At 35.9% G+C, this 12316-nt stretch overlaps 1 protein-coding gene across 1 annotated transcript; it reads left to right on the forward strand.

The window, feature by feature from the left end:
• Positions 1 to 4348: 4348 nt before the first annotated feature.
• On the forward strand, positions 4349 to 8249 carry LOC133694617 (uncharacterized). Its single transcript, XM_062116207.1, has 5 exons — positions 4349 to 4605; positions 5184 to 5484; positions 5568 to 7061; positions 7251 to 7503; positions 7590 to 8249. Exons 1-3 carry the CDS (start codon positions 4552 to 4554, stop codon positions 6092 to 6094), a joined length of 882 nt encoding a protein of 293 aa, XP_061972191.1. The 5' UTR covers positions 4349 to 4551; the 3' UTR covers positions 6095 to 7061; positions 7251 to 7503; positions 7590 to 8249.
• The last annotated feature ends 4067 nt before the right edge of the window (positions 8250 to 12316 follow it).

Genomic DNA, 12316 nt, shown 5'->3' on the forward strand with positions numbered 1-12316 from the left:
TTCAACTTCAATTCTTGTACCTCCACATAACTGACACAATCTTAAAAGAACTTTACAAGTTGGTCAATCTGGTGAACCGCGAGCCGCTGACTTAGAATATATCTTTTCTTATAAATGTAAAAACTTTCTTTTATCAAAACAATATTGTTTTGGTTTACTTTTTGAAATTAAAGGTTGAGTTGACTCGGTTACTCCTCAACCTGCAATGAAAATTTTAGAATAGCCAAATCTTATAATTATGCCATGATATGTCCCAGATGTTCCACTCTTCTCCTAAAGAATTAGCAAGAGAAAAATAAGTCAGCAACACTGAAGACAATTTAAGATCTAGAAAAAAACAAAATCAGGCATCTAAAAGCATGACAAAAAATTGAAACACAAAGTATTTCCATATATGATAAGAACTATCTCCATAAGAGGTCAGAAATTGGAATTCTAAATGTATTTTTTTTTCATAAGCCAAGATTTGTATTATCAAAATCAAAAAGTAGAAGCCCCCCTTCAGTATCTAGAGAGTAGGTTATAGATACTATGGTTTCAAGTTTCAACAGTACTGAAGCAGCAGCAATCATCCAATAGACAAAAAGAAGAAATAGCCTATGAAGCAAGAAATACAGTGGAATGTGCAGGTTGCAGAAGGAAAGGAAGGCAGATTAACTATAGAAGAAACCCGCTTTAAGAATTCAGGTAGTACAAGTATGTTTTCTAACAGAAGTCATTGTATCAAATCAATTTGCGTATATCAAAATAAGCAGCTGTGGAACTTGGATAGGGCAATAGTGCAAGTAACAACAGAACATGAGTACAATAGTCGATACCAGGAGTTCATATTTGCGCATCAGCATTGTACAAAGATGACATTATTTCCGTAGGCAGAGAGAGCAGAATTGAAATCAACAAGAGAGTTCGGGAAGGGCAATCAATTGTGGGCCAGCATAAGAACATTGGGTTATGACTTATGATCACAACAATAGCATTAGCTACCATTTCAGATGAGAAAAATAGAGCAATATGATGTAAAGATCGTTTTAGATACCCAGAAGAAAAATAGCAAGATCTAGCAGAAGCCTAGAGGAAGTTTATGATGCCATCGACATGCTTGGAGATAGGCAGTTTTGGAAGAGCCATCAGATCCTGGATAGAAATCGATGGAATTACATGCCTGATCATATGTGATAATCACAGCAACATAACTTTAAGATTAAGGGCAAAACAAAGGTAGAACCATTAAAAGAAGTAGAACAATTGAACCAAAGTAAATGGCTAGTTAGGATCTCCATATGCTCTCCTGAAGTGAAGTTCACTTGTGTGTGTCCTCATCATTTGATATCAAATCTGTCACACCATCCTCTAAGATCAGCACATGAGATTATAATGAAAAAAGAAGAAGATTAAAGCTAGGGGAATCCCTTGTGAATCATAAGCTGAGAATTTTAACACCCATTTACACAGTTTTACTGATCCAAACCACATGATGCACAAGCAAGCAGAAGCATGGTCGTAAAATGAAAAGCAAAACTAATTATGCAAACCAGAACCAACATTGCATCATGGCTGATTTTACCTTTCTAAGTGATGGCCTGACGTGAATTAAAACGTTCAAATAAAGTGATGTTATAGGGATCACCTGAAAAGGCATCATCACGGGTTAGCTCAAGAGAACATTACTAGCATGGCGGGACACTCTAATAACTAGTCGTTAAGCTTGCCTTCATATCTTCTGCCCTACAGCATTTTGTACCGTGCAAGCTTTTGTTTTTGAAATTTTTTTTTTTTGAAAATGAATTGAAGTAATATATTTTTTTAAAAAAATTTATTTTTAATATTAGTATATCAGAATAATTTTAAAATATTAAAAAATATATATTTAAAAAAAAATAAAAAAATTATTTCTTTTCAAAAATGCTTTTGAAAAGAAAAAATAAATGGCCTCTTAAAGTAAACGTAACGGGTCATAGAAAAATTCTTTTTAAGCGCCAAAAAAATCTAAATATTAGTAATATGTCTTCTAAAAAAATATTTTAATTGAATGATATTTTAATTTAATATTGAAATGGAAACAAATTGGATTAACTTGGGTTAACTCAGGCTGACCACCAAAACTTTGGGGACAATCTTGGAAAAAAAAAAGAAGCTAAATCCTTGATTCATTCAAGATGAAATTGGTAAAAAATAGCAATTGATTTTTTTTAAAAAAAAACTTAAGTAAACTCGAGTCAGCCAAGCAAGCTCGCAACACGAGTCATGGACACTATTAGATTTAACAATTTTTTTTATCTCATAGATTATTTTTCAATTAATTATATAATAATAAAGTGTATAAGAAAAATTTTTTTGTAAGAAATACTTTTTTAAAAGAAAAAACAACCATGGTAGGCATATTGGACCAAGATAGCTAAAACACATCATTGATACTAAATAATGAAATTATAATTTTTTAGTTTTGAACTAAAAAAAAAAATAAATCATCAAAAATAAAAGCCGGTTAAATTGTATTTTTTATAAATTGAGTGACAAAAAAATATATTATAGTAAAAAATAAAATATGTCAGATGTTACATATTAACCCAGCAAACCTGCAACTTGACTCACGAAATCAACTGGATTCAATAATTTTTATTTTTTTTACAAAAAAAAACAGATGAGCCGGATGTATAGGCCTAGGGAGGCAATATGCCTCAACCTTCATGAAAAAAACTAGGAGGTAGGCCTTCTAGCCCATCTTGTAAATCTAGGCCCAAATGTTTTTAATTGTTTTGCTAAAGGATGGATAACCTGTCATCCCTTTTTTTTTTTGGGATAAATAAGAAAACAGGGACTAGAGATTGCTGAAAAAATAGGGTCTCAAGTTTTGTTTTTGCTAAAATACCTACTTTCAACCTAAAATAAGTAGAAAATACATTGAACACTTTGATAAACCTATCCAAAGTTTTTAAGACTCTAAAAAATAGTTCAAGAAACCAAAATCAACTTGAATCTAAAATTGTTTTCTTAGTCAAATCCACCTCCTTGGGCAAGGAGGAGGAAAAACACCTAAGGAAGAGGAAAAAACACTTATGTTAAACTTCTCTTATTAAATTAAACCTATGACTCTCAGATCAATTATTTTTGTGGTCAGAATTGTCATTAACTATGATTTTTTCTCTCTCTATTGGAATCAACGAGACTCCCTCTATTATGTAACAAAAAAGGTCTGAAAAATAAAAGGAATAAATTTTGGTATCAAAATTGAATCTCTGATAACTAAAGGGACCGATAACTTAATAATTAAAAAAGACAAGGAATTAAAATGAATTTTTAAAATAAAATAAAAAAAATACCATTTATTTTACCCGTTCTTTTTACTTTAGTTCTATATCTTTCAATCTAACATTTTCTTTCAAAAATATAAGTAATTAGGTGCTTATTTAAGCTCAGAAGAGTTTAATTATACAAAGATAAAATTTAACTTATTTTAAAAAATTTTAAAAAATTAATAATTTAATCCATAATAATTTATAAGAAAATAACCGGTCCAAACTATACATAAACTCAACAATAAAACCACCCCATGACTTTTCTTTTTAACCACGTAATAGAAAACTCTGGTGTAATATATGCTATTGTTATACATCCACAAAAATATAAATATACTCAATCCAAAATTTGTAATTGTGATAATGGCTAGAGCCTTTTTGTGAACATGTATTTAAAAAAAAAATAAAAAATTATGCCTTTTGGTTTGGAAATGTAAATTGCATTGTAACTTCACCGATAAGAGATTAATCCTAAAATAAGTATATAGATACTTTAGTTTAAAATAATTATATAAATCCAAATAATTAATATAAAAATAATTTATAATGAACTAAACGAGAACTTTTATGGTCCTTAATAGAATAACCAGTAATACTTTACTAGTTATTATTTAAAACAACTGTAATAAATAAATAAAAATAATAAAATGAAATCTTAAATGAAATTATTCTCCTTTGTTTTTGCGGGTTACAGATTTTATTTTTTCTTACCTTTTTGCTGTTTTATTTTTCAATTTAAGCTACTAGTTATCCTACTGGCCTTGTAAGATTTTTCAACACGGAGAGGTATCAACACGTGGTTCTTTTTCAATGGATTGCCGTTTCTTGACTTGGTTTTGCTGTGATCCGTATGTGACACGCTCCAACTGAAGCGCGTGATTAAACTTTTTTGTTGTTGGAGATGGATCCCCAATAGTATCCCTGAAAGAGCAAGGATAACCAATTAAAAGAAGGGTATTATCGGTACAGAAAAGCACAAGGGTATTATCGGCACAGAAGAGCACATCAAGTAGGCGTCTCAAGTCGGCCTATATATATAGAGCACCCGCACCCTTCTTCGTAGTTTGCAATTGTTAGTCAGAAGGGTTCGGAGGCGACGCCGTCATAAAAACCCTAGCGATTTGGTTCGATTCAGTTAGGGTTTTTCTCTTAGATTTCTAGCGAACCAGAGAAACAAAATTTATTTTATTACTTGTCAATACCCATTTGATATTCGGTCGGGTAAATCCGGTTTCAGATCCAGATTCATTAAACAATGTCTCGGTGCTTTCCTTACCCGCCTCCGGGCTACCAGATCGAGTCGATCAAGGTTTGTTGAGCAAATTTGATTTTTCCATCTAGTGCTCGACTTGCTTTCGTTGCAAAATTGCACTTGTAATTGTATTCTTGATGTGTACTAACCCTTTTCGCCCTCAAGACGACTTATCACTTAATTTGACCCGTTAGTTTAACTAATTTAGTTTAGTAATTAAACCATGTTTAAATGTTGTAATCTTGATTATTGCACAATCGTGTTCCTGATTCATGAAATCTTGATTGGGTTTTTCGCTTGTGGCTCTAGGGTTTGAATAAAAAGATTGTTAAGAAAATTGGTTCAAAAATAGTTCATGGGATAAAAAACCCATCATATTTTAGCGAATGGGCAAGTGATATAAGCCTTGTTTTCTTGAAATAAATTTTAACCTAGCTTCTAACCTATAATGCTGTAGCTTTTCATTTCTTGAAATGAATGAGCAAGTGATTTGGATTTACAAATGAGCAAGTGATATGCATTTACAACTGAGAAAGTGGTTTGCATTTTGTGGGAAGGTGGAAGATTTTTTAATTCGTGAGTTGGGTAATTCATAGTACTTTGATTCCTAAAATTGTTCTTTTGGTACACAAAAGATCCTAAAGGAAAAGGAGAAGTCTGTAACAGAAAGCCATAAAGATATAAAGAAGGAGAAGAAAGAAAGAAGGAAGCATAGGAAAGAAAACAAGGACCAAATATGTTATACTGTGGGTAAGTCTCATCAAAAGGGGAAAACCTTCCTTCCAAGGGAAAAAAAGGAAGAAGCTGAAAAGAGTGATCTTACTGAAGAGCACAATGAGCCCGTATGCCTTCAGAATATTTGCTATTTGTCTGATGATGGCATTCGGAGCAACAAGAAGAGGAAATTGGAACAAGCAACTAATGATGACAAACCCCGTGAGTTGCTCTTTTCGTTTGATTAATTGGTCTTGTTATTTCTTGCAGACTCGTTTAATCTTTAACTTATGATCATCAATCAGGTAATGTCTTCCGCATTAGGTTACCCTTGACAAGGCATAAAGAGCCAGATGTACCTCTCAATAGTGAAGGGTTGTGTTCTACTTCGGGAAGGGCAGATTCTGTTTCTGGGCAGAATGAAGGTGTCCATTTATCCCATCAAGAAACTGTCAATTCAAAGGCAGGTACTGTTGTTGGGGAACTTGCATCTCCAGAAAAAATGCCTTGCATTTCAGTTTCAGAGAAGAAGAGTACTGTTTGCCATGAATCTGGGATTTCTCGGTTCAAATTGCCCAATAAGAAGATGCGGAAAGCAGACTCACCATACAAAGTCTTAATTGAGGATTGGGTTTCACCACCTCCTCAGTTTGAGCTTAATGATTCTGATGATCAAGAATGGCTTTTTGAGGCCTCAAAGCGAGAAAGGCATGGAAACAAGATACTAAATGCTTGCCGTGATGTCTTGTGTCACGAAAGTTCTTTGTTTCCACGCGGGCATTACTTGCCTGAAGCTGATGTATACGCATTACCTTATACTATTCCATTTTGATGTGAAGCACTGAGCAACTGTAATCTGTTCATGGTCTGAAATTTTTTTGTGAGGTGGCCATGAGCCAATTTTGAATATGTAGTGCAGATGTTTCTATTGATAGGATAGGCATAGGATGTTGTTTAGAGAGGGAAACATGTACAGTGACTTCTAAATCATGGCGGTTTTTCTTATAAAAAATGTGTGCATCTCCCTTTCTAGCAATCTTTGCTCTTATTTCTTGCAATGACTGAAATTCATTCGGTTGGCCAAGCAAGTAATAACAGTCTATCTGAAATTCATACAGTTGCCCCCAAATTCAGTCTGATGCAGAGTTTTCGCAGCCAGAAACATTCTATGCATTGGAACATTTGTGAAGCCCCATCTGACTTGAGATCTCGTAATGCTTTTGAGTTTGGCACTCTCTAGTAGTGCCCTTTGCAGGATCTTTAATTTGGCCATTAATCTATGCTTGTCTGAAGGGATTTGCTGCATCTTTGGCTTGTTTGCTTGGTTGTCAATTCTATCCCATTTCGGAGAAAAAAAAAGTTTTCGGTTAAAATTAAATTTGCAACAGTGCCCCTCGATCTAAACAACACTGGACGATGGAAAAGCACCCTTAAGTGAAGGGCATTATCGGCAAAAGAACCGATCTCACGCCTTTATCTATTCACCCTTCGCTCTCTGTCCTCTTTAGATGCTCGGACTTTTAGGAGGTTAAACGAAAGCCATTTTAGAAACCCTAGCCCTCACTCAGCGATTCGATTAAAAATCCTCGAGCGAGGCAGCCAGTTTAAGATTTTTGTATATTCAATCAGTTTTCCATAATTTGCTATCGATTGATTAACTAAAGAGAACAGTTTTCCTTTAATACCCTTTACAATATTGGAGGATTGGTTTTCAGTCACCAAGCATATATCTGGTGAATTAAGCAATGTCTCGGTGCTTTCCTTACCAGCCTCCGGGCTACGTTACCGAATCGATTAAGGTTTGTTTGAGAAAATCTGGTTTTCTTGTCAACTACTTTTATTTTTGCACTTGGCATGATATAACCTACAGGATTGTATCAATTCATATGGTATTTTTTGGAATCTACAAACTTATTTCTGAGAAAAGAAATGGGTTTGATTCGGGTAAGTGATTTCTATTCTAAAATTGTTATTTTGGTACACAAAAGCTCCAAGGGGAGAGTTTCGAGAAGGGAAAGCATGAAGGGAGAAAGAGGGGGGAGAAGAAAGAAAGAAGGAAGCATAGGATAGGAAACAGTGAGGAAAGAAGTCGTGTTGGTGATAAGTTCCATCAAGAGGACAAAAGGTTCCTTCCAAAGGAAAGAGGAGAAGAAGATGAAAAGAGCGATCTTACTGAGGAAGATAAGCAACCTCTGTCCTCTCAGAGCCTTTGCTACTTGTCTGATGGTGGCAAAACTCATGGTGAGTTTGTGGGTTTTAGACTTTGGTGGGTCTTATTATTTGCTGCAGCTTTTTGTAATCTTTAAGCTGTTGAAATGATCGATCAGGTACCATCGTTCGAATTCAGCTGCCATTGAGAAGGCATAGAGAGCACGATGCACCTGTTAATGGAGCAGGGTTGTGCTCTTATTTGGGAACAGCGGATTCTGTTCCTCAAAAGAATGAAATTGTTGAAACTTCTTTGAGATCACATGATCAGGAGATGCGGACAGCAGAATCACTTCACCAAGATTTGATTGCGAATTTGGAGGAATCTTTTCAGTTTGAGCTGAACAATCTTGTTGATCAGGAATGGCTTTTTGGGACAACAAAGCAAGACAGGCATGGATACAAAAGATTGAAAGTGTGCCATGATGTCTCGTGCCATGCTGATTCTACTACGAGGCTGTGTGCGCAATACTTACCTGAGGCAGATGTTTATGGATTACCTTATACAATTCCATTTTAATTTTGAGGAAAATATTAAGCATAGTCAAGAACTTGTAAGAAGTTCGTGGTGCCCAATGTTTTTTTGTTGAGGTGTACATGAATGAGCCTGATGGGGCAGTATTTAGAGTCGATGCAGGAATTGCTAATTTGAGACAATAGGAGTTGGAAGCTGAGATAGCCGCTGTCATTTACTTGTATTTCATTTACATCTGATACAAGTTTCTTTCTTTTCTTTTCATTTTTATTCAACCATCTTATAAAATTCATTATTTTGCTAATCTAACACGCCATTTATGATCAATCTTACTGACAGTTTAAAGACCATAGAGGCTTTCAAATACAATCAAGCCATTGTAACAATCTGGAGAGTATGGGCGACTCTTAGCTCCTCTTGGAACCAATTTGAATTCTCCCGCCACCCGTTGGTGACAATCCCCCCCCAATCCATTCCTAAGCCTTGATAAACACTCGACTCACTCAACATGTCTTCCGAATGTTTTTCGCAAATTCTTTTTAATGCTGGCCACTTAAGTTGCAGTGAATGGGATTGGGATTTTCTCATTTTAAAAGAAACGGGAAAAAATTTACTGTATGCAACAAAATTCGTGCTTTCGACTTCAGTCATCAACCAGCTTCCCTCCACTTGCGAACTCCACAACCTATATGCCAGCTTTTTGTCGCATTGGAATCAAGCATGAAGGGAATGTAGCAAAATTACACAAAAATATTATGATCCATCCAGCTCTTCTTTCAGATAGTCTCTCAACATAAAACGGCTCTTTCGTCCTGCCCTACTTGGTGTAGAGACATCAACACTATCAGGTGATGCATCAACATCATCTAATTCCAGAAATGAAGGCTCCCACGCATGGTTTGCAGCCAAATTCCAGGAAAAGGTCATCAAATTCCTCATCACTTGACTTTTTTAAATCATTAGCATAGCTATTCACCCAGTCTCTTTCACCTTTCTCCCCTCTCAATAGCTCAAGCTTCAAATCTTTAATTGGCATGGTTAAAACGATCTTTGAATTAAAGTTTGTCATGTCTACTGTTTGTCAAGAAAAATATGCTGGAGAAGTAGAGTGCAGGAAACGTTTGGCTGGCAATTCAGCCGGACGAGTCGGCGATGTAACAGATATATGGGTTATTGAACTAAAATTGCATGTGGTTTAGAGGTTAAGTTAACCTGGAATTAATCACAATTATAACAGTACTATATCACAGTTCAGTAGCCGGCTCACTTTAGGACGTACTCTAGCTGTCTGTCCGACGCAGAGAGTTGCTGCAACAACTATTCTTTGCATTTGAACAATGTCGAAGTCTCTCTGCCCATCTTCGGGTCCAGCAAAGCTTTTAGATTCCCGCTCTCTAATAATGGCGTTGCCTGCAGGCTGCATTAGAGTACTTTGGTTATTCATTAATTTCGTCAGGTCTGGTCAGGGGACTAAGAACATAACTAAACATCGTCAACAATTCAAAGAGAGTGAGAGAACTCTTACGCACTTAACAAGGTTCTCTTGTTCTTTCAGACCTGTGGAAATGATTAGTTTCTTTCCGGTTAACAATTCAAGGCGAACTATGCCAAAAGAGTACACGTCAATTTTGTCACTGACCCTCCCATACATGAAATATTCAGGAGCTATATACCCAAAAAGTTCCAACAACATCATTATGTGCTGCATACGCTGAATCAGTAGCTCCCCATGTGGCAAGCCCAAAATCATATAACTGATAGAAAAAATTAGAGCAGCATCGAGACTATGGTACTCAGAATTCAATTGCCTTAAAAGTTGTTTTCAGATGCAATAATTTGCTTACAGTAGTACCTGTGGGTGAAAATGATTTGATAGGAGAATGTTAGAAGATTTAATATCTCTGTGAATAACACGCTGAGGGCATTCATTGTGCAGGTGATTTAGAGTCTCGGCTATCTCAATAGCCATTTTGAACCTCACTTTCCATGGCAATGCAGACTTCCTGCTATTACCCGCATCCCTGCATCATTTCTAAAGAAGCAACCTAGATGCTCAAATACACTTGCCTTGTAGCCTTTCCTCTAAACTCCCCTTAGACAAGAAATCGTAGACCAGAATTAAATGATCATCCTCGACGCATATGCCAATTCGAGGCGTAACGTGCTTGTGCTTTAACGAAGACATGATATCAACTTCCAAGGAGAAGTCATTCCTAGCTTCCTTGTAGTGTTTTAGGATCTTCACTGCCACTTGCTTACCACCAGGAAGATATCCTTACTACACGTTGCTACACCCTCCCTCCCCAAGGAAGTTTTCTGTTGCAAACATGTCAAAGAAATAAATTTATAGCTATATGCCTTATCTAGCTACCCCTTTAAAAAGAGAGAATCAAAACTGAGGAGAAATGATGAGTTTCTCTCCTCAGCTCCTCATAACTGAACTGCTTGCAGCCGGATGAGCACAATTTAAAGAAACAGCCCAGCTTCTTCGGCAGCTTCATTGATGATGCTAAACAAGCCTCACTGTGCTTATCCTCGTGTCCACATATATTGTTTTCAACGTAACTCTCTGCTTCTTTGGAAACAACATCAATTTGAATATTTGTAGTTGCTTCTTTGGATCGATTGGGTAGACTCAAAACTCATTGAACCACTGAAAGTCCATCAGCCTGAGATTCTTGCAGAGATTCTGGAGATGCAGAAGTTTTTATGCGGAGAAGAAGCCAGCCAGGCCCTGATCGTGTGGATTCTTTGGTAAGTAAAAAATCAAAATTTGAAGAAACTTTCTGTTTAAAGCCAAAATTCTCATCTTCTCTATTGCGGCTACCATCTCTTGACTCAGTTTCAGAGGCATGAAACAATTGGATTACGGTCCCTTCAGTCTTGCATTTCTTGACAATACAATCATCTGTTTTGAGATCAGAAGAACTATTGTTTTCTTTTGAATTCCATTCTACCAGTGACATAGTCCTTACTTCTGAACTTCTCAATGCTTCCAGAGTTGGACGATTGGTTCTTTGAAGAAGAGGCCAGCCAAGAGCTGACTCTGGCAGCTCTCTACGGATTACAGAAATTGATCTCAAATAAAGGTTTTCCTCGTAACCATTGCTGTGTTTCAAATGAAAACTGTCATCTCTCGGTACTTTTTCAAATCTTTGACTTGTATCGAATGTGATTTCATGAACATCAGATGGCTCTTCTCCTGTTAAACTGTAATGGTTTATAGCAAGACAAGACATTGGATTTAAATTGAAACCTGCAAAATAATGATTGAAATTAGAGACAGACAGGTTTTTTTTATCATTATAACTTTCACGATTATTTTTCCAGATTTAAAGGTGATGCTTCAAACCTCCTATCAGGTTAATTAAATCCCTTTTGAACATAGTTTTTGCCTCTCGAACAGACAAAATAACGATAGTTGCTGGTAAGTGATGGGCAAAAAACTTATCCATGAATGCCGGTTCCTGAAAGATAAAAGATCTACAAAATCAGAGAGAAATTCACAAACTAAGCCATTTTTTTTGGTAAATCCTCTATCTCAACTCACCTGGGAGAGTTTTCTGAGTTTATTTCCGTTAGCACTGACAAGGCTGCACAATGCTCCTCAGCTTTCATCAGAACCTTTTGGACAGAACTAAGAACTTGCACCAACCTTTTCCACCAAGCCCTTACAATCTGAACAATCTTTTGTGACTAAGCTGTCATTATCTTGAGAAAAACACATGAAAAGCAAAGAAGAATATCAGCCAGCATCAATCAAAAAGTAGTCAAAACAAAACACATGTAGAAGTTGCTCTTCATACCTGAACTAACAAGTGCATGATGCACAAGTTCGGCAACCCTACAAAGGTCAAAGTTGAGACATTCTACATAATACTCATTGCCCTGTTTCTTTTTCTTCAGGCCTTTTCCTGGAACTGCCTTACGAATGCTTAGTTCTCCTTTCATTGCGTTCAGGCCTCCCTAGTTCCAGCCTAATCTTACAACTCCCCTTAGCAAATTACGTATGTTTCACATTTCTGCCATCTATGACCATTCAGTCAAAACATTAGCACCGCATAAGCCCGCCATTACTATTCATTCCATCAATAGAATATTGTATTCTATCTTGTATGAATTCAAACAATAACTATCTGGAGAATTACAGTGGGAAAATAAATTCTAAAGAAGCCTTGAGTCATATCATGTTTAGATTAAGAACAACACTAAGAAGTACAGAAACCCATATGATTAGATTCTTTGAATTTCTTTTTTTTTTTTAAAAAAAAAACATAGATAATTTGAATATTTGACCATGTTCTTTGTTTTTATCTAATCTTACCAAACATTTTTAAAATACACGGGCAGCAAGGCAGGAGATTGCCTGTG

The sequence above is a fragment of the Populus nigra genome, chromosome 5, assembly GCF_951802175.1.
Source record: "Populus nigra chromosome 5, ddPopNigr1.1, whole genome shotgun sequence".
Taxonomy (NCBI): Eukaryota; Viridiplantae; Streptophyta; class Magnoliopsida; order Malpighiales; family Salicaceae; genus Populus; species Populus nigra.